The sequence below is a fragment of the Symsagittifera roscoffensis genome, chromosome 5 (assembly GCF_963678635.1).
Source record: "Symsagittifera roscoffensis chromosome 5, txSymRosc1.1, whole genome shotgun sequence".
In the NCBI taxonomy this organism is placed as follows: Eukaryota; Metazoa; Xenacoelomorpha; order Acoela; family Convolutidae; genus Symsagittifera; species Symsagittifera roscoffensis.
The window spans coordinates 27,061,350-27,084,348 of NC_087066.1; the positions used below are offsets into that span (position 1 = coordinate 27,061,350).

A 22,999-nucleotide genomic window follows, 5' to 3' on the forward strand; every position below is an offset into this window, starting at 1 on the left:
TCAGCCAATGAAAAAAAAACATCAAAAATATCAAACTAAATTATAAATGTGAAAATACTCTGGTTGGTCTTGTTGCGACAGGGTGTTTTTACGCACGCGACCAAATAACCTAAAAAACAGAGAAAATAGATCTAATTTTGATTTGTGGAAATTGGTCAGCTATTGATTATGGAAACTAGTATTGCGAAAAAACGAAAACTCGGGTAACTTTTATTTATAGCTTGAACTAGTTTTTGTTTTAGTCATAGAATTTATCATAAGGCTTTCATGCAATATTCTACGCTTCTCATATAACTGGAATACTATGCGTAAAATTTTTGTGAAGCTGGTTTTTGTAGAGGCGTAGTTTCATTGGTTAAATTACAAAAAGAATTCCATGTCCATAGTTTTCTCCCGCAAAAGAAAAAATTGCAAGCAAACATGAATTGTCAATAAAACAAATGCTCAAAAATGAGTATTCGGGAAAAATCTTCTTTTCCAGATTTTTTGGTGCAATAGCAATTCCGTGATTCAATCAGCTATGTGTTAGAGTACTTTCTTGCATAAAGTTGATTATGGTTACGCTATTTTTAAAAGGCTGCTGAATGCAGTTTTTACTTAACAGCATATTGATTTAGTTGATCAGATCGTTTTATTGTATGTTTTAGTAAGACAATTCAGGAGGTACAACGATATTTTAGTTGCTTGGGTACAAATAAACTTCTATTTTTACCGTTTTGCGTCATTACTTCTGGTGTCACGTTTTTAAAAAAATCAACTGCTCTACAGTTCACATAAGTAATTCAGATACCGTTTGCCAAATACTTTGAGTATATGTTTTATAACTGACTTAGAATAAATTCGTATTTTTCACTCGTTTTTCATTACTTATAATTATATTATATTTTTTAAAAGATTCATGTTCAAACTGAATCTGCCAGCAATTACTTATCAGGCGTATCTGTAACATAGAAATCGAAAGTTTTTGTCATTGCATGATTCTCAAAAATGGCTTCAGGATCCTCCGGCGGCCCAAAATGTTCTATTTGTATTGATTACCTCGAAAATCCCCTTGCCTTACCTTGTGGGCATTCCTATTGTGGACCCCCTAAACATTGCCTCCAAGGAATCAAACACGGAGAACGTGGAACGTCTACCAAGTGTGCCGTATGCAGTAAAGAATTTCCCGGAATAAACGTGTCTGACTTGAACCCATTGTACGGAATCAGAGAAGCCTTGCCTCAGTTATCAGCCAGACAAAGAGATAATGCGGATGGCTGGCCAAAATGCACAAATCATGGCAACAGAATCATTCTTTGGTGCGATGACTGTGCACTTGGCATGTGTTCGGATTGCATGGAAGCAGGACACTCAACTCACAGCTTCCGAAGCTACAAAGAACGCATGAAAGAACGGGCGCTAAAATTTCTAGATAAACTACCCCAAATAGATTCAAAAATAAAGGGACTTGGAGGATCTATCAATAGACACAACGTACAGATAACCGAATTGGAGCAAAAAATTTTGGAGCTAAGGCAAAATATAAAAGACCACCAGGAGGAAATTTTGAAGTTGAGCAATGAGAAAAAACGACTTCAGAATATTATGGCTATGAAGCAAACACTGGAATCTGTCGCAAAAGGTCAGGAAGTAGCCTCCAATACAAATATACACACATACTTGAGGGAAGATTCAATTTTGAAATTGAATGTCGACACTGTTGCTTTCACCTTCACAGAAAAAATGCTGACAAATGAACGTGCTTGTGATACAAAAAAGCACCAATGGAATAACTGGGATCTCAAATTATACTTTCAAGAAAATCCGATAAAAGTTCTTCTCCGTGTTTGGGGTACTTGCGGAAACAGGCTCAACAATATTTTTCTACGCATCAGACTCCATCTATTAAACGACTCACCCGAAAAAACAATCTGTGAGGAATTCAATGAGCCAGCACAGTCGACTATCGATTCCCGCTATTATTTTCTCAAAATTCCGCCTTGCGCTGTTTCTAATCCCAATCTTGGTTTCATTTCGAATAACCAGATTACAGTCAAAGTCGAAATTTTAAACGACTAAACTGTTGCATGTCTTCGAGAGGATCTTAACACTCTAACTTCATCGACTCTACCACCCTTTTTGTATGAAAACCTCTGACAAAGTTCATTTATTATTTGTTGAAATTAATGACTTCTACTTTTTAACAAAAAAATTACTCAGAAACAAGTTAGAATAGAATAAGGTTGAGATCGAGTGTAAAACCATTCTTGAATTTAATTTGAATTGTTGGCAAGAGTTTGTACATAGGTCAACCAGGCCCTTCTAGATGAGTTTGTATGCATAGCAATTTCTCAGTGGCTTTTTAAGAGGCTGAATTGCTCTCTGCGCTTGTTAAAATTGGAACTCGCACTCGAGTTATTTTTTTTCCTTTAATGGAGTATTGCACAACTTGAAATAAACTTCTTTTAAGGATAGATTTTGACCATAAAAATTAAAACATTTCAACTGTGAGTGGGGTTATCTACACTATAACAAATTTTGTTCCAGAACTATCAAGGTTTTTTTTAAAAACTTGAATTTAAATTCGATCACGTATTCCTGAAAATGATATTCTAAAACAATGTTAGTGCCTTGCTTTTTCTTAGATTGCCTCATTTTAGTTGTAATGAAAAAGCGTTTTGCAAGCGCCAATCTGCAACTTCGAAAAATACTAGCAATTAGGTTTGTCACGAAATTTTTGCCCATATATTTGATCATGGTGAACAAATTATCAGCGAATAGCTGCTCAGTTGACTTTTGAGTCAAATATTTTTTGGCAAGTCGAAATCGCCTCAGAGAAAATCAAGAGATTGATACTCAGGCAAGACATATTTTTGATAAACACATTTTAGCCTGAAAACAATCTTTTTGTTTGCAAAAATTTTCCGAACTAGGCCAATCGCCCTTTTTAGCAAATGTTATTAGTCTTGAGTTATTCCTGTCATAATCTATCTCTTTATGAATTCATCATAAATAATTGGAAAAAAATTTACGAATAGAATACATGCTAATCGCAACTGGATATAAAATTAATAATTAACATAACTTGGATGATAAGTTCCGTGATAGCGGATGCGTCGAAATCGTATACTTAAAACTCAAATTTGCAAAAACTGTGATTTATCTAAGTCGAGCAAACTCAAATCCTCTTCTGTGACGACATTCGTATTCGTATATAGGCTTCGGTTCAGAGCGTCGATGGAAGCTGGGTTGTAGGAGGGCATTGGATAAATGGGGGGAAGGGAGTCGGGGGGTGATGGAAGATCGGGTTCTGGCAGTGAACAGACCATGGAGCGTGCACAGTGCACAAAGTTCTCACGCATAACAGTGGTCAATTGAATCTAAATGCAGTAAATCGAGCACTCAACATCCCTTCCCATTCCAGTTCAGCTGTTTGCAATCTTTAACATCAAAAATCTTTGTGTGTATTTCGTACCAATGTCAAATTTGAACTGAAAAGTGAGCCATAAAACTGCGACTTTTCTTAACGAAATAAAGCCTTCTAAATTCTTAAGAACGTATTCTTTGGCAGATTTTCTCCAAAATCTTGCAAGCATGAGTTTTACATAATTTTTGAATTAGCAAGTAATCATTTCTCCAGAAATAGTCCAATTGAAAATGTAATCAATTTTCTGGTGTTTTCAGGCGCGTATCCAGGAACTTCTCGATTGGGAGGGGCGGATTTTCAAAAATACTTTGAAAATTTTGTCGACCTATTTTTAGGTCGACCACATTCATTTTCTGAGCTCTCCCAAAGCATTAAAAAGACCCTGTTTTGGTCTAAATTTCAGCGCCACAGGCAAAGTTTTGAAAAACAGGGCAAAAAAGGTGTTTTTAGGCATTTTTTCGAAAATATTGACCAAAAAAATCGCGTTTTTTCGGCGCGCGCTCCCTTCTCAAAATTAGTATACATTGGCGCCAAAGGTCAGTCAGTCAAAAATGGATATCTCAAAAAAGTACAAAAGGGGGACCCTTTCGGTCGATGGGGGTCGAATCCCTGAGAGTAGGGGGGAAGGCGTCCGCCCCCCCCCCCGCCCTAAATCTGCTACTGATCATAAAAATAATCATAATCACAATAATAATGATAATCATAATAATGATTATAATAATCATAATAATGATTATAATAATCATAATAAAGATAAAAATAGTCATAATAGTCATAATAATAATAACGATAATAACAGGACTGCTCGTATCAAGGCGAGGCCCTGATTGTTCCGACTGCCTCTTAAGGTCTATGGAGCAGTAATAACATGGAAAAATTAAATGAAACAAAACAAAATGAAAAAAAAATTTTCCTAAAATTTGAAATTTTTTATGAAAATCATCCCCACACACCATATAAAGTACAAAAGATACATTCGCTCCTTGTAACAAATCATTTATGGCAAATAAGCTATTTTCAACCAATTTGGACCGATTTCTAACACGGATTAACTCTCCGCTTTCGCGTTAATAGCGCGAAATATATCGCGCGTTAATTGTCCCAAATTGGCCAAAATGCCAATCTTTAAATCCCCGTAACTTTAAGAAAAATGTTCACAGGTGAAATATCCTTTCAAAATTGAGCTCAGGACAACAATACCCTTTCGAATGATATTTTTTTTAAAAAATCCGTCAAAAATGGCTAGTTAAAAACTCGAAAACTGTCTGAAGAAAAAAAACCCACCCCGAGCACAATAGTAATCATAATAATAATCATAATAATAACAATGCTGCTCGTATCAGGGCGAAGACCTTAATTTTCCGACCGCCTTTTAATGTTTATGGAGCAGTAATAACATTAAAAACTAAATGAAGTAAAATAAATTAAAAATTTGTACAAAAGGATAGATTTCGCTCCTTGTAACAAATCAATTATGGCAAATCAGCTTCTTTCAACCAATTTGGAACTATTTCTAACACGGATTGACTCTCCGCTTTCGCGTCAGTAGCGCGAAATATATCGCGCGTTAATTGTCAATCGTTAATTGTCGCGTTAATTGTCAAAATGGCAATCTTTAAACCCCCGTAACTGTATGAAAAAAGATCACAGGTAAAATATCTTTTCAAATTCAAGCTCAAGACAACAAAATCTTTCGAAACCCACCCCGAGCACAAATATTCCGTTACTTTCGTATCGAAAGTCGGAACAATAATATTATTGATAATAATAATAATACTAATAAAAATAATCATACCAATTATTGAGGGCTGCATTTCTTCAATCACACCGTGTTTTATTGTTTGGAGAAGTCGTAAATTTTTAAAGTTGGATGCAGGGCGGAAACATACAAAAATAACAGCAACAGATTTAATGAATAAACTGACTTTACCTTGAGTCTCCTGGACTGGTGAATGGACACGACTACGAACTCGACTACACATACGCAGAATCCGAACAGAGATCCACCAATCAGAATGTAGAACACTCCCCACACGTCTCCTATCTCCAGTGCATTCGCATTCTCACTCTACACAAAAAAGACGTCAGAATCACAGTAGTTTTTAGAAAACAATCATTAGGTTTTTCTTTTGTAGCAACGATTGGTTGCAGTTATTCCTAATTGAGATTGATGGCTAGTTTTCTGATTAAAACTTAAGGAACTTTTGAATTGAAACTGAAATCCTACTACCAGAAAATTATCTTTTGAGCTGAAGTTCATATTTAAAATTAGTTTCGTGATTTTAGATGAAGTTTACCTGAAGTTTTAGAAAAATTTTTATCTCGTTTCCATTGAAATGAGACAACATCAATTTAGATAGGTTCTGTAGATAAAGGGGATTTCTTCTCTAGGTTCGTTCTCTCTTTCCTAACGACACCGCAAAGTCGTCCCTTAGGCAGTGAATTCAGTGGGGCGACCGAGATCCACTACTATCTACAATCCCGAAAGGGTTATTTCGGTGGCAACTATTCTGTATTGTATTATGTTGCTTGCCCCTCTGTGTATTGCTCTTCGGCTGTCTTGTCTCGTCTACTCGATACAATCGCAAGAATTTCCAATGATTAATTAGTTTAGATGATTATATGTCCAACTTAAGAAGGCTCTGAGTGGCCAGGATATAATCTGATAATTAAGTCAAAGAAAAGTGTCCGCGATTTAACGGCCAAATTGCCCATTTGATATTAACTTCCAACTAACTCCACTAACACTAACTAATCTCTCTCTCTCTCTCTCTCTCTAGAGAATCTCTTATGAGAACTACCTATCTACTGGTCTCTTACTCCGAAACCAAATACCTGACTAACTAGCAATAATTGTTCTATCTAACTAACGGAGAACCAACTATACTCTCTCAGTATCAATTGATCTCTTCTCTGATTGAGAACTAAGTACTCTTAATCGTAACTAACAACTGTTCTGACTCTGAAAGGCTCTCCGATACCCTCCAATTCCTTATCTTTCTTTACACTTAGTTTTAGTTAAGTCACGCCATTCCCTATCAGTCCTGACATCCGCCTAAATAACCCGACCGCACATGTTTTAAGGCTATATCCCTCCCCTGTCACTTCTGCCACATGCCAATTTCGTTTTTTTATCAATCTTTTCACGCTTATTAGATACCCGGTATGCGGTAGCTGTCACAATTTGACCAAGCAAACAAATGTCATACGATTCTAATCAACCAATTCCTGAACTCGGTGAACTTCAGCTCTCGAGTTCAACACAACCTCCAAACCAAGCCATGTTTACTCAGTCTTTATACCCAAGGTCTTTATTTTAATTATCCCGTTAACGTTCCGACCTCCCAAGGGTAGGGGGAGGCCCTTTTCATGGGTAACTAACCAATTTCAGGCATCTAAACTTTCTATCTGTACTTTATTCCAATTCCGATCTTCTAGCTATCAGGGGAACGTAGTTCGTCTACTAAGGGTCAAATCAAACCAGAAAGTCACCTCCGGGAAGCCAAGTAAAATCCCCGTCCATTCATACTATTTAAGAAACTTAACTCTTATGCTATGCTTCTATTACTACCAATTTCGTCTGGTACTACTTTTCTTTTACCCTGATTGAACTTCTATTAATAGATCACTCGCCCAGCTAAACTGAACCCAATGTTTACCAAGTCCACTTTAAATTATATCCTCTACTCCGAAGTTGCAATAAAATAGCTATATCTCTATCAGCTTCTGCTCTAGTTCCCAATAAATAAGTTTTCCCCCAATTTTTAGCAAGGTGACCCATTCTCATTTCCAGGGGTTGGGCTGGGAAATACGCCACTTTCTGGTGTTATTATTGGGGCTTTCCATGCAATTTGGTCCTAAGCGCCCAAAGGTCAATTTGAGGTCAACCCGGGGTCACCCGTGGTTTAACTTCCATTTTTGGGTTCAAAATCTCATGGGGGTCCTAACTGCCAAGTTTCATCCGTATCCCGTTAAAACTTCCCAAGTTATCTCATTTCTAAGGTCCATTATCACTTTTCCCGGGAAAAGGCCATTAACACCGGAAGGAGTCGCCGGAGGGGTTTCAATCACAGGGGTTCTTTTTTCGGGGATGAGTTGTAGTATCTGATGCCGCCATAAAATCGATATGCACTCGCTCATTTTTTTGCGTAAATTGCCTACTTCCCGTTCTAAGGGGTGGTTTTCCAAAGTGCTAATAACTTCCGGTTCAACCGCTGGATTTGGTTCAAATTATAACACAAGATGTATCTTGCCACTACCTATGCTATCATAAAGTTTTAGCTTCCTGCGTTCAGTGGGGTCCGAGAAACGACTCCCGGAAGTCGGGTGGGGTCTATTTGCATAGGGCATAAAACCGGAAGTACGGGTCAAAGGGATCTGGTTTTCTGAACTTAAGCTTCCCTCAACTAGGTGTAGAACATACTATATTTTGGTTCCATTCCGACCGCTAGTTACCGTGTTCTGATAGGGCCATTTGCACTTCCGGGAACCGTTATCACTTGGGGCCGGGGGATCTGATGGTTATGGATTTTTGCACGCCCGGGTCAAATCATCTCTAGTATCCGTCCTATGAGTTTCATAAACCTAGCCGCTGTAGTTCCCGTTTGGGGGGGTTTGCAAATCTTACTTCACCTGAGTTTTCTGCCGTAAGAGGGACTATATTTTCGAAGATTCAACTGTTTCGAACTTTACCCTTTGTTTGCTGTACTACTTAATTTAATGACGAATCAATCTTACGCTCAGGTTACTATCGCTTGAAATACAGTAGAATCACCAATTCTACAGGTTCAATGAGATTAAATTGTGAAAAAATGATGTACATTTCTTGCGAGAGGAAAGAGTTCGTGACATAACATTTCCTGAGTTTCAAAATTTTGTTCAACTCACCGATGCGGCGTTCCTCTTGAACTGACAGGCCCCCTTCTCATACCACCAGTAGTTCTTCCTCTCCGAAATGAACCCCCTCTCCATCAGCACCAAAATAGCCACCGTCAACTGGTTCAGCAGCACAGAGCCAGAGGGGGTGGCGATGCCGTAGTTCTTGGAGTTGAGGTTGTTGCCTATCTGGCGTGTGTTGCAGGGCAGTTGTTGGTTGTGGTACTCGTTCATCGTGGACTCCAGCAGGAATGCGTAGTTCTGGTTCTCGCGCACCGCATCAACTCCATCTTGCACCTGGAATTTTTGTCTTTTTTCACGTCAATTGATAACCCGGGTTGACCAAAAGCCGCTATCTTAAACCTTTTCTTAGAACTTCATACCATGCTCGAAGTTTTTTAGTTTGGATACGTTAACTCGATGGAATGGATCAAAAAGAATTTCTGCTTATGGCCATGTTTTAACTGATTTTTTTTTTGCATGAATTAAGCATACGATGAATTTATTCATAAGGCATTCTATATTGCGTTTAACGGATGCGATGGACATCCGAAGAGAAAAAAAACAGTTGTTTCCTTTAAACCTTGTTGAAAACCAAAGTAGAAATTGCATAGCTTGGTTACAATTTAAAAAGCTGTAAGCTCACTGATGGCTTGAAGGTGTCACGATCTTCCATGAATTTATACATTCTCTGATACGATCCAATCTGAGACGTCTTGAAGAAAGACTTACTCGACCCCGAATCCAGGGTACCATACTCAATCGCGGTCTGAGCCGCCAAGTCGTCCGCTCCATTAACCGGAGTCTTCATCCGGTCAACTGTCAGAAATGCTGCCAAGTTAGCTGTATAGCTGCTGATTATAATCAGCGTGAAAAACCACCACCCTCCCCCAACAATACGTGAAGAAACAGGGCTTTCTTTTGTACACATATCTTCACCTCGTTGCAAAACAGCTCCTAGGGTTAAGAAAAAACAGTTCGACAAAGTGTATTTGAAGTCTTCGTCTTGATTCGCTCGCTCCTCGGGTCTTAGCCAGGCTCGTAAACTGATTCGGCTCACGACAAAGTAAACTACACTGACCGAAATGTAAGACAGAATTATACACATCCAGATATCTGTTTGGAGTGGAATCAAAAACGAGAACATATTTTTCTCTTTTTCTTGGATTCTCATCATGATGCTCACACCGACGTCCATATATGGCTTGGTAAAGTCCACGACGCGTTGTCGTTCCGAAGATATTGTCAATGGTGCAATCGCGATGTCAGCTTGACCTCTCATCAACTCTCCAATCATTCCGTTCCAGGACCCGTTTCTCAACTCCTCGCCGTATTTTCCATCGTGAACAAGATGCAGTTCAAAAGTCATATTAGTCTCTTTAGCTATTTCTATTAGCATGTCGATACAAAAACCTTCGAAATTTTCCGTGCCATTCCGATTTTCAGTACTGACTCCCTGTTTGAACATAGTGAATGGTTCTGTTACGATGGTGACGACTCTTATAACTGAGTTCTTAATTTGCGTCTTCGAAGGTTCTTCCTCTGCCTCTTTTTCGATAACCTTGAAACCCGTACTGTCATTCCAGTAGCCGATTGTCATCAATGTTTTAGTCGCCGCGTTCGCTTGGACAATGTCGAGTCCGAAATTTTTCCTCAAACCAGAAGCTGAGTCGAATTCAATATTTCCAGAGAATCCTGCCATTTTTAACTTTTTCAATTGGTCTGCAATTATCCACCCAGCTAGTGGACTAATTTCGAGGTCCAGGCAGGGCTTACTTTGACCGTAGGGAGGTGTTCGGAACCTTCGCGACCTCGGGCTGAACTTTTCTAGGGCTTCAGAGACTATGGGATTTGCGTATATTTTGTAGAATATTAAGTGGAAGTCGGCAAGAAGTGCAAGCTCATACTAAATAAAAAAATTCATTGGGTTATAACCGGTGAAAGAAAATAAAATTCACCTTCAATAAGGTTGATAAACCTTAACTGCATAGCTGCGCCCAATATATGTATAATCAATAAACCAGTGAATTACTTTTTCTCATGAGGGATTTAAAAGTTTTGCAAGGATGCTGGCGAGTTTTTAAGTTTTTTTAATGAGAGCGAATTTTCCGAGTTTTTCAAGTCCTGATCTAACTGAAAATTTTCTTGAATAAAACTAACATCAGTGAGAAGAATTCCATCGTTATCATCTTTCGTCGGTTCATCTGGGTCTGTGCGTTTAGCCGAAGACGTTCCCATCAGTTTGATCATTTCGGCCTTGAGTTTGGCGAACTGGATCTGGGACTCTTTGGGCATAAGGTGGCGGAAGCAGAATACATTCAGTTGACCAGTGATCATAAAGTGCATATTCCCACATGACACTCTCTAAATGATATCCTGACATTCATGAATTAAGTTCCATACAATAAAGTTTTGATTCTGACAAGTTTCCAATTTTATATCTCTTAAAATTCTGATAAGTTCGAACAATTGGCTTTGAAAATGACATTTGTAATGCAAGTTTTTGATTACAAGTTTGAACAGTATAAAAAGCTAACGCGCTGAAACTTTTTCGCAGAGCTCATGTTTTTTGTCTTACGCTATATGTTATATGAAACAATGATCGCGGACCTTGACCTTTCGCTCTTCGAGTGACTCAGGAACGATGACTCACCGTGTCTGCAATGAGATAGTTGTTAAATCTGTTCAACATCTGCAACTCCTCTGCCAGCTTCACAATGAGATAAGTGGTGTCAGGTGACGTCAGCAGGAGGAAGTTGGCCCCACTAGTCTCCTCATTCCTGCCTGCCTGTTGGTAGTCTGACAAGTACCTCTTCGCTGACCTGAGAGAGGTCACGTGTTTCACCTCCATCGCCATCTCCTGCCGCATGAACAGAGTCGAAGCATGTCTGAAGTTGTCGTTCACTGGAAGAAAACCAAATGTTGTCTCTTTTTTTGAACACCTCTTAACCATTTTTTATGAATTAATTAAGTAAAACGTTAAGAAACATGAAAATGGTATGTTGTTCTTGAAAAAGCTATGACCATTGAAGTTTGTGATCGTCAGCGTCTGCAACTTTTCAGCCAATAAGTTCAGTGCTTGAGTGCGGAAAATTGAAATGCCAAAAATTTCAGCTGTTCCAAAAACAATCTATGCTATCTGACATTCTTTTCATCAACTTTCGCTTTTTTTCTAATTTACCAATGTCGTCGTCGTAGAACACAACAGCGCTTGTCCAGTTATTGAAATACATGTAATCAAACACAGCCTTCTCAATATGCGGCATCAACTGGAACGTATTCCCAGTTTGACCCCTTCCCGTCATCTGGAACAGTTTGGGCACGAAGTTCTTGGAAGCCAGAGTGACATGTGGTACGTCGAATGCACGCGTGAATGAGTCCAGTGCCTGTATTGTGGTGTCGTCGTCTCGCACAGAGGAGAAGACGGAACTGATGCCGAATTTGAAGGCACGGCAAACTAGAAAGAATTAAATAACCATAGGATAATTCCCCAGAAACTTCTCAAGTTTTGTCTACGATTAGGGTTTGGCACCAGTATTCAGATTTAGAATCGTTTGGTACCAATTAATAGGGTTGATGCAAATTAAAAACTAAAACAAAAAAGTTAACATCCACCCCCCCCCCCCCCAAGCGGCACATGCAGCGCTTAGCAAATTTAATACGAATTAAACGCTGGGGTGGATGGATTTTTAGGATGTTAACTTGATCTCAAAAAAGAATATAATAACTCTTAATGGTCAGACAACAAAATCATCGCCAAGTCAATAATAAAGGCAATATATTTATTTTAAATTCTAAATCTATGATTTGACTCACGGTCGTCTGCGAGCATGAATGAGTCATTGGCTGTTTTGTGCTGGACCTTGTAGGGTGTGGAAGGGAATCTGCCGGGCACTGCCTGTATCTTCCGGCTGAGGTTGAACAGACGCGCTGAGTGGATTGATACGTCATCTGTGCCAAAGAAGGCCGCTGCAACAAATGAAATTTTAGCTGTACTTACTTCAAAAAATAATGTTTTGTTTTGCTCATAACACCAATATTTATACATATACTATTTTAAGGCTGCAAAAATTTTCAAACACACGGACAATTTTTGACCCAAATTCCGTACTCGAAAACAGTACTCCGGGCCGAGCGAAGAGGTCAAACAGATTCTCGAAACCAAAAATGACCGACCAAAAATTCAAAACTTGGTTGAAACTAGGATTGGTTTTAGGTGTGTTTATAGGTTTTGCGAGAGCTCGAAAAATCAACTTGTTTGATCTAAAAAAAATGTGAGCAAAAAAATCCAAGATCTGCAGATAAAGTCGAAAAATTGTAAGACGCAGTCAAATAGATATAGCATTGTGACGTCAAGCTCGATCTTAAAACACGGCACATATTTTGCGTGTTTTAGAGACTTTTGTCAGTGGATTATTCCACAACCAAATGATCCCTGCAAAAAATACCAACAAAACTGCTTGTATCAGGGCGAAGCCCTGAATGTTCAGACTGCTTTTTAAGGTCTATGGATGGAGCAGTAATAACATGAAAAAATTCATCATTACGAGCCCAAACTGTTCTTTGTATAGGCGCACAAATTTGAGTCTGTATGTTCCTGTATTCTAGAGGCAATTCTTTAAATATGTTCGATTTTTGTCGGAACGATTAATGAAAGAAAAAAAGAAGAACAATTTTTTTTTTAATTTGAGGTTTTGTTGAGAAAACCATCCCCCCACACGCCATATAAAGTGCAAAGTGATACATTTTGCTCCTAGTAACAAATCAATTATGGCAAATAAGCTTTTTTCAACCATTTGGAACGATTTAAAGATGGATTAAATCTCCGCTTACGCGTTGATAGCGCAAAAAATATCGCGCGTTAATTGTCTCGAATTGGCCAAATTGGCAATCTTTAAACCCCCATAACTTTACAAAAATTAATCACAGGTGAAATATCTTTTCGAATGGAAGCTCAGGACAACAATACTTTTTGAATGATGAAAAAATCCGTCAAAATGGCTTGTTGAAAAGTCGAAATTTGTCTGAAGAAAAAAAACCACCCGAGCACAAATATTCCGTTACTTTCGTTACGAAAGTCGAAACAACAAGCTATTTTTGTCTATGAAATCCTGAGACAAACTTGTTACGGCCATTGAAGAGAATTCCTTTACATGTCGCTGCTTTCCACAATCTGTCAGTGCTTGAAGGATTATTTTTACTTGGCGAGTTTTAGTCGACACTTCGATCACTTTTTTGGCGAAAAATTTGTTCTTCATTTCATCAACTCTACCCCCATCCCCACATGCAGTCACACACACACACACACACTTACACTCACATACGATTTCATTTTGCGAACTGCACGGGGAGTTTTCAGCGTCTCGTGAACTTTAATAAGACCAGAAAATGTTTTAATCCGCCGCTTGCACATGCTGTAAGAACGCTAAAGATTTCGTGTAAGCTCTCCCAGTTTGGCCGAATTAACATTTTTCAAACCCCCAGAAAATCCCACATGTAAAAAATTGAGCTCTGGTTTAAAAAAAATAGCCAAAAATGATTAATTACAAACTTGAAAACTTTTTGAATAAAAACCGATAAAAACAGGATAAAAAAGGCCTAAATTTTCAGTACTTTCTTTAAAAGTCCGGATAATGACCCTCTTTAGTTCTTATTTACAGCAGAAAACGATTTTATTTAACAATTGAACAGATTTCAACCCGCTGTAAGCGTTCTTTAAAGACTCAGATGAACATTGACTAGCATCTTTACAGCTTTGTTTTGAGTTTTCAGCTTTGAAAGTTTTGAGTTTTGAAATTGTGAGTTTCGTGTTAAATTTTAGTTTTGAAAATTTGGGATCTAAGATTAAATAGATTGTTTACAGATTATATGTAGACTATATCAAATCTATAAAATAATGTATATATTTTAAGTCCAGTATTTATTCGCAATAAATGCAAGCTTATACAATCAAATCAATTTTTAAACATGACCCAGGTTTTTAATAGCCAATTTTTGGTAGAAAAAAATCAACATTACAGTTTGTATGAGGATTTAATCAAATCTGCAAGTATTCTTTAGAGTATTTGAGTATAGGAGTATAAAAAACTTAAATGCAAATCAATCAAATCGATTTTTGAACGTGATTCACGTTCTTAAAAGCCAATTTAGATTAATTCAAACAAATTTAAATTTGAAATTGTTTAGGTTCAATGATAGTGTGTTCAATGCTCATGACGTATTAACATAAAAGTTGGGATTGAAATTAGTACCGCATGACAATTATTACTCGAAAAAAAGTTTAGGTCTTTAAAAAATTTCAAAATAATCTAATTTTTGAAAACATTTGGAAAAAAACTAACTTCGAAAAAAAATTTTGAAAAAACTAACTTCGAAAGAACAAAAAAACTAACTAAGCCTTGCAGTTTCAAAATTAGGGTTTTAGTTCTAGAAAAATCAGTTCTGAAAATCTTCATTTCGGTTATGAATTTAAGCTTTGATTAATTTGGTTTGCTAATTTTGTATTTTTTTGAAACTTCGGTTCACTGAATGCCGCCCTTGTTTTTTTTCTACTTTGATGTGGTTTAGAATTGTTTCTGCTGAAACTTTCAAAAAATACAATTTTGAAAGTGAAAGTGATTTTGGAAATTTTTTTGACATAACGTTTATGATTTGTTCAGAGAGTTTTATAATTGAAACAAATATTTTTGCTTAGTTATTTTTTAAAATTCTAGACGCAATAACAACTTCATCGTTAAAACTTTTAAATAGAAAAAAAGTTTAGGTTGCTTTTGTTTTCGAGACTTCAATGTGTCATAAAATCAATTGGTGCTCTAATTTTGATTTTTATAGGCAATTTAATGATTTTTTGAACAATTTTTGCGCTCAATTTTTTTTGATCAATTTCATAATTTTACCGTTTAAATTTGAACCCATTTTTTTGTTTCCTGACGGGCTTCGCAATTTTATAGCATTTTAGCCCCGAACTCTGATTTAGATTACCAATTTCATGATTTTATGAGAAAATCGTAGGTGCAAAATCTTACATTCATTCACCGAGTTCATGATTTTTTAACACAATTCTAGGCACTTTTTCAAACAATAGCCATTTTTGAAAAAAAATATTTGCAAACGTATTTTTCTGAATTTTATTCGATTTCATACAACCTCTGGGGTTTTTCTATAGAAGCAAAGTATATTGTTTATTCTGAAAAACCCTATATTATCCAATTTAGTGCATGATTTGATTAGATACAACTGAACCATTACAAATAATGTATAAAAATGGTTTATTATTGATTACAATGTTAGTTTTTTTTTCGTTGCGGTCCGCAATAACTGGACATTTTTCGCCCTGACGCGTCCTCAGTTTTGCATTCAAATATCAATTATTTGGGCCTTTTGGAAGCGACTCAATTATTATATTGTCGGCTGCTATCATTTTTTGATCTTGCGCATGAGAACAGAAGAAAAATTCCAGTCCCCATTTATTTTCCACTCCCCCTCTACTTTTTGTTTGTTAATTCATTTTGTTTATAAAAACAGGGGTGAAAGACTCAAAAAGAGCTCAAAATATTAAGAGCCTACTGTTTTTGGCTAATGTATTTTGGTTGGAAATTTCATCTTGGTATTGATGTCTTTATCTAGACTTAGATATTTTGATCACCATTTTTAAGGTTATACATTTAAACGGACCTTTTAAGGTTATACATTTAACAGGGATCTAAGTAGCATGACTTCTTTTGAATTTTTCTTCCAGGAACAGAAAAAACTTAACTCCAGAGAACAACAAGGCGTGGTTATTAGGTTATAAGTAGTAAGTGCCCAAGTATAAACCCACGCTCATTTTACTCCCTGGTGATTTTATAGTAATGAAAGTGAGCTGGACTTGCATTAATTTTACAAGAAAACTCTTTCGTCACAATTAATTTGCAATTTCCTGCTGCAGGGTAAAATTGTAATCTAATTATTTCATACCACTCTATGATCATGTGTAGGGGCTTTCAATAAAATTTTCAGGGGCTTGGTGCAAAATTCACAAACTTTATGGTTATTTGGTTGCAAGAAACGCCACAGCAGACGTTTGGTTCTTTTTGAAAGGGCAAATTAAATTTAAAATGGATCTTTCAAGAAGCGTGTGCCAAACTATTTTCAATGAAACGAACTTAAGTTTTTAAAACGATTTTTAACGAACTTAATTACTAATAGCTCAACTGAAATCTCCTAAACTAATTCATCAATTCAAAGCTTCACGTGCAATATTTAGCAAAATAAAATACTAGTTAACGAAAATTGGTGGGCTTTAAGACTTTTAAAAACTTCAAAATACGGGTGTGAATTTAATACGGTTACGATGTTTAAACTGATTTTGTGTTTCGTAATCGTCTTGACACTAAAATCATCACCAGGAACCAACAGTTCACAACTGTCATCTCTTTTCTCAAAATAGTTTCTTGGCAACTTATCCTGTTTATGATAACAACCCGCACCGAGCACCCGTGGGCCATAATCGATTATTTTGTCATTTTACATTCAGTATCTATAAAATCACAAATTAATCAATTATTATCCATTAAAACTAATTAAAATCTTATTTTTTATATCAATTTAATCGAATAAAACCCACCAAAAACGAATTATAATCCAAATATTTCTTATAACAATATATTTAATTCCTTATAGTCGATTATAATCGATTATAATGGATTTTTTGAGAGGTTATTAATGAACTTAGTTCATACCTTCAAATTGTCAGATTATTACGAAAATTGGCGGCTCTTTTTCCTTTTCCCCCCACCTGCAAATTTTTATGTTTGAAGTTGCTGTTAACTTTGTCCGATTGCCATGAAAAATGCCATGCAGACTAATTAGGCCATGACAAACATATTTGGTTTTCACATTTAGCCTTGTAAAACAAGTGGTTACACCATAAAATTGATGCTTATGTGAGGTGGGGGTTAAGAGAAAAAGATTCTAGGCAGTTGCTACTCATTACGTTTCATAAACTTTTGTTGTTCACTTCTTTTCACTAAATTTTCTCCAATTTTTTCAATTTGGCAGTTTAACATTTAATTAATTGATTGCTTTATTATCACGATAGTAGAAAATCGCCAAAGAGATGATGAGTTTGCTTTGAGTCACTTCTCCCCCTTGCTTCCTCACCCTTTGTTTCCTGCCCCACCCCCCCCCCCCATTCAACCATTAAATAACCCCCTTCCACCAATAACCCCCCCCCCCCCCACTGGGTTAATGGTTGAATGGGGGAGGGAGAGGAGGAAACTTGATGAATGATGGGGGCGGGGTGACTCAACGTAAACTCCATCACCTCTTTTAGCAACCCTCCTCCCATTTTCCTTCCTCCTCATTTTGCCACCGCCTTCAGTTTACTGAATATTGGGTTAAAAATTGGGAGGGAGGGGGGTGATGGTAAAAAAATTTGTGGTTAAAGAGGTTGAGCTTACGTTGAGTAACTCCTCCCCGTTCATTGGTAAAAGCGTTGGGATGGGGGTGGGGGTAAACTGTAAACTGTTGGAGAGGGGGTCGGGGTTTTTCGGGGTAAACATGGGGATATGATAGGTTGAACTTAGTTTCTGTTTGCTTGTTATAACTGCTAAAGACGAGGCATGGAATTTTTGAAAAAAATTTAAAATTTCTACAAAAGAATCATAATTAGTTGTAAAAAGGGCCGCTTTTTTCTTTTCTCCCTCACCTTACACAATCATCAATTTTATGGTGTAACGAGTGATTTTACAAGGTTAGTTATGGTAATCAAACATGTTTGCCCTGACCTATTTAGTCCGTATGCAATTTTCATAACAATTGAATAATCAGAACAAAGTTTTTATTTGTAAAATTTTGCAGGTGGGGCGAAAATAAAAAAGAGCCCTGAAAATAAAGGGATGATAATCAAATAACTTGGATTATAATGGATTTTTGGTTCAAAAATCATCAGTGATAATTAATTATCTTGACAAAATAATCGATATCAACGCCAGAAAAAATGAATTATCATAGATTATAATAGATTTTTCAACAGTAATCTATTATACTGGCAATATAAAAGGTTTTGTGGTCTAAATTTTCCATCTGTTAGGGATTACAAAACAAATGCGGATGTAGGGTGGGGTTGGTGGCGGGGTGGACGTTTTCTGTTTCGACCCCACACCTATAAAAGGGACCCCCTTTAGTATTGTTTTATAATATCCATTTTTGGCTGACCACCCTGTTGGAAACGATAGTTTCGGGAGGTTAAACTCCAATGTTAATTAATAACTGTTTTCTAATAAGATCATAAGCGACAACTGAAATAGGAGATTACCAAAGGTGGTAAACGCTCCGAAGGTTAGTACCTGTCAACTGTGTCTAGCACCGCTGCAGAGTTGGTTGATTGACAGATGTTATAATGAACATAAACTAAACAATATGTGAACTAATTTACTCTTTATGACATTCCCCCGTTATGAAAAGAAATTGTACAAGTACAATGATTGATAGTTAATTACTCAGAAGGTTTATAATGGAAATTTAAAGTCTCAGCATGTTAAATGATAAATGAAACGAAATTTAATGACTCAGTAATGAAAATTTAAAGTACTCAAAATGTTCAAACTTTATGAACGGGAATTGAATTACTCCGAATGTCCTAGTCTCACTAGAAGAATAAATAATAAAAAAAATTTGAGTTTCGATTGATCCAGTCAGCCCTCTCCCTAGACTTCCTCGGCTTTGCTTTTTGTTTTTTTTTTAATTTTTCTTCCCTCCCTTCGATATCTGGTCGATCATGACTCCCCCCATCTTAGTGACCGCAGTGCGTTTCCTTCCACTCCTATGTGACGCTGTAGACTCTATACTGCTACTTGAATCTTGGCTTGAATATGATACCAAACGCTTTTCCTTTTCCCGTTTCGCCGTTCAGCTGTATTTTTTTTCCAAAAATGCACTCGTAGATTGCACCATTGGTGCAACTTCCTCCCCAAACGCTACATTCGATCGTCCCGTCGCCAAATTTTCTTTTAAAGCCGTCTCCGCTCCTTTAGAAACTCGCTTCTTTGCCTCGTTCTGCGTAGTCCGTTTTCCGCCTCGTTCAGTGTTTTCACCCCTAACTTCCGCTGCGCTAGCTATTTCTCCCGATTCTGCTACTTGCACTTGCATTTCTCTCTCGGAATTCCCCCGATCTGCCGGGGATATGGTCAGCACCGGTAGTTTCCCCGACGCCATTCGCCGCGTTTTTAATGGTTGGGGGTCTTCTTTGTCCGATTCCGTCTCGTTTTCCGGCTGAATTTGTCGTCCCTGTGGGACTGCGTAATTGGTGCCTTTGGCGGCCAATTTTTTCCGCAAATCCTGTGGCGTAGGAGGTTTTGGAACATTTTTTTGACATTTTTTGATGTTGCGGGAGATTTCTTGATGGCATGCCCGGAATTCCTAAGTAGTTGACCATTATTCATTGTTAACGTGTGTTAGCTTTCCGCGATAAATTCATGTTTGAGTAATCTATACCTTTTCCTCTTTTTATCTCCGGTCCGCTGAAAGAAGGAAACTGATGGCCCTGCAGTCTCGATTGTATCAGCCGCGACTCTTGCCGATGGCTCATTTTCCTGATTCAGGATCTGCTGGTCAGTCAAGAGGAGAGGATGTTTGCGCCTTTTGTTCCCGTACTCGGAATCCGATCTGACCCGGAGGGCTTCTTTGTTAGGTTTCTTAAAACTGTATTGGCCTCCCGACCGTGATGAGCTTCGAATTGAGTTATTTTGACGGTGACGTTATTTGGGAGTCGTAACGCTCCTAGAGCCTTTTGGAGCATCTTCTCCAAGGGTACCGTTTTTTTCTTCTTACGCCTAAGTTGAGATCGAGTTTTTAAACTGCCAATTGTTCGTTCAACACATCGTGTAGCGCGATGATCTTTGACTGGGGATTGTATTATTTTGATTCCCTCGCTGTTGCAAAATGCTTTGAGGTCTTTCGACATAAAGTTAGTACCTTAATCCACATGAATTTTCCTTGGTACACCGCGATTGTTTATGTAAGCTATAAAAAATTTCAAAATTTCATCCGATCGGTTGTTTCCGCAAACCATTGCCGATGGCCAGCGCGAGAATTGATCGACGTTACATTGACATACTTCTTAGATTCCTTCAAATAATTAATTAGCTCCTAAGAATCTAATTGCAACAACTCATTTGGTTCTTTTGGTTCTGGAATGGTTCCTAAATCTCCTTTACTACACATAGTTTTAAGGTTCTTACCAGCTGCAGTTCACTCTCTACAATTCTCTGCCATCGCCACAATGTTTCTATGAATATAAGGGAACCAGGCGTCTTTAGCTGCCGTGAACAAATTCGATTTTCCGTGATAGTAGCAGTGCAGTCTGTTGTTTATGGCCTTGTGTAGGATATTCGGTATTACTAATTTATCGCCCATCCATAGAACTTTATCGCGAACGTGGAAATCATCGACAAATTGTGAGTAATAACGATTCATATTGTGCACCTTTTGTTGTATCTCCGGGTGCTCTGCTTTCACCATTTCGTAAATTGCTTGTAGTTGTAAGTCTGATGTGTATTGTGATTCGATAAATTTCAGGTGTTCTGGAATTTCTGGGTACTCCAGAACACCTGAATTCTGGAAGGGCAGTGTTCTTTTGTACTATTTTACAATTTCTGGGTACTATTGACATTACGAAGTTTTTCGGGTCTACTGCCGGAAAAGTTTCTCTTGGAAATGCCAAAGGTATAGACAGTACAGTGTTCACCTTAAATATCGTCAATGAAGGCATGTGCCTGTGGAAATTTTGACAATATGGAATCCATCACTCTTAGGAATTCCGCCGGCATAGATGTTAGGCCGTAAAACCCCGTTTGAAATCGATACGTTCCTGCGATCTTCCCCCAGCTAATGAAAAACTACATTCTACGCTAGTTTCCGGATTAAAAGGGTAGTTGGCCGTATGCGTAAGTTAAATCCATCGTAGAAAAGTAAATACTCCGAGCTTTCTTTTCGCTAATCGCTTGGCCGACCGTGTCCATTAATTCCTCAATATTCGGCATCTGATATTTGTTTTTGTGGACTTGCTTGTTTAATTCCCAGGCCTCCAGTGCTTAGTTCACGGAACCATCTTTCATACCGTAATCACTCTTGGAGAGACGAAATATCGGTCCGAATAGTCAACAAGTTTTTCTATCTGCCCTTGTTGTAATAGTTTGTCTATTTGCCGGTCTACTTTTTCTTGCAACGTTATTGGTACACGCTTACCCTTTTGTTGGATTGGTACGAGAGTTTTAAAAATTTCAGCTTGTACCTTATAATGTCAGATTTTATCGACCCGTGTACAAAGTTGAGAAAACTGCTTACTAAAGTAGTCCTGCCATTAGTCCAGATTGTTTTCTCCCCCGGCGTTTTCTCCCTCGGCGTGCTCTCCATGAATCTCCATCACAAGCTCCCCAGGTGCCTTTTGAACTAGCTGTAGCCCCAAATCAGCCATCAGATCTCGATTAATTATTGATGGGCGGTTTCCTCCAATCACTTTGATGTTTGCTACCGTCTTCCAACCGTTTGATATCAATTGTACGGTCATTGTCCCGAATAAGCTCAGCGGGTTGTTATTGTGATCTCAAAAATCTTGATCCTCCGGTGCTAATTGGCTTAGATGTACTCCGTTGGTGCCCAATGTCCTCCTTAGCTCCCCAATTGTAAAGATAGATATTGGCGACCCGCTGTCAATTCATACGCTTGTTCTCTTTCCATTTTTTGCAATCGGTAGTTTGGCACCTGCGACCCTCAATTCTGTCTTTTTTCTCGATTTAATTGACATAACTAAATAATCCCCCGAACTGTGCGAGTCCCAAGAATGCTAGTGTTTTGGAGGCGGGGTATTAACCCATCCCACCGAACTTTCTTTCTTGTTGAGACATATTTTTTCGTCCATGTCTGCCTGATCGTACTGGTAATGATCTTTCTGCCCCTGAATTATCCCGATTGATTGACGCCTTCGGTTATTACGCTTGGCTCGGCAGGTCCATTCAAAATGGCCAAGCTTCTTGCAAAAATAACAAGTTGCTCTTTTTGCGGCACATTTGTTCATATGATCTTTAGTGAAACCGGGTTTATCGCAATTGTAGCACTTAGGTTCACCTGCATTTTCCCCTCCTCGGAGTTGTCCTTTTCCTTGGATCTGTCCTCGTCTGCGCCCTCGGCTATTCCGATATCCCCCACAAATTACGCCCATGGATTCTGTTTCTATTTGACGCGCTTCTGCCATCGGTGCACCTGCTCCGCCGGCGGCTCCGGATGTCGACTCATATGCTTTCGCATATTTGTCTCCCCTTTCGTATGACAGTGCTATACGGTATGCCTCTTCTGGTGTTTTTTTTGCGCGGCATAAATCGTTTTGGGCTTCCCTGTTTGTCATTTTTACAACAAAAACATCTCTGAGTATTCTGGACTCAAGCGTTCCAAACAAACACCGGGCTGCTAAGCCGCTAAGGATGGACTGGAACTGCTCCAAAGACTCACCGATACGTTGTTTGCGAGATAGTAGCTGGAATACCTCGTACGTCTCATTCCTTTCTTTCTTGAATTCTCCTTCCATCGCATCCAACACCCTTGGATAATGTGGCCTTCTCCATGTGTTGGATAACACATGGATCCAAATGTGGCCTTCTTTTATGGAACTCGTCTTGTCCTTTTTCTTCGGGTCACAGATATAAGTTTGATATCAACGTCTGTTTTGACTCCAATCGTGGT

The 22,999-nt window shown here is 38.0% G+C and overlaps 2 protein-coding genes across 2 annotated transcripts; one reads left to right on the top strand and one right to left on the bottom strand.

The window, feature by feature from the left end:
• The first annotated feature begins 789 nt into the window (after window positions 1-789).
• LOC134846082 (tripartite motif-containing protein 75-like) lies at window positions 790-2,488 on the top strand. The gene has a single exon (XM_063863288.1). It carries the CDS (start codon window positions 988-990, stop codon window positions 2,056-2,058), a length of 1,071 nt encoding a protein of 356 aa, XP_063719358.1. The 5' UTR covers window positions 790-987; the 3' UTR covers window positions 2,059-2,488.
• Window positions 2,489-2,577: 89 nt separating this feature from the next.
• On the bottom strand, window positions 2,578-19,477 carry LOC134846675 (glutamate receptor 3-like). The gene is made up of 9 exons (XM_063864061.1): window positions 19,201-19,477; window positions 12,098-12,250; window positions 11,463-11,738; window positions 10,935-11,185; window positions 10,442-10,645; window positions 8,928-10,187; window positions 8,294-8,578; window positions 5,337-5,474; window positions 2,578-3,359 (listed from the first exon to the last, which is right to left on the bottom strand). Exons 1-9 carry the CDS (start codon window positions 19,475-19,477, stop codon window positions 3,117-3,119), a joined length of 3,087 nt encoding a protein of 1,028 aa, XP_063720131.1. The 3' UTR covers window positions 2,578-3,116.
• Window positions 19,478-22,999: the final 3,522 nt, after the last annotated feature.

What these genes read in the sequence shown, in the direction of transcription:
- LOC134846675 (XM_063864061.1), bottom strand. Translation starts at nt 19,477, where the DNA reads ATGGCGTCGGGGAAACTACCGGTGCTGACCATATCCCCGGCAGATCGG. An exon ending in ACCAATGGTGCAATCTACGA is followed by an intron (nt 12,251 to 19,200) that starts GTGCATTTTTGG and finishes CATTTGTTGCAG; the next exon opens with CGGCCTTCTTTGGCACAGAT. An exon ending in ACTATCTCATTGCAGACACG is followed by an intron (nt 10,646 to 10,934) that starts GTGAGTCATCGT and finishes GATATCATTTAG; the next exon opens with AGAGTGTCATGTGGGAATAT.
- LOC134846082 (XM_063863288.1), top strand. Translation starts at nt 988, where the DNA reads ATGGCTTCAGGATCCTCCGGCGGCCCAAAATGTTCTATTTGTATTGAT.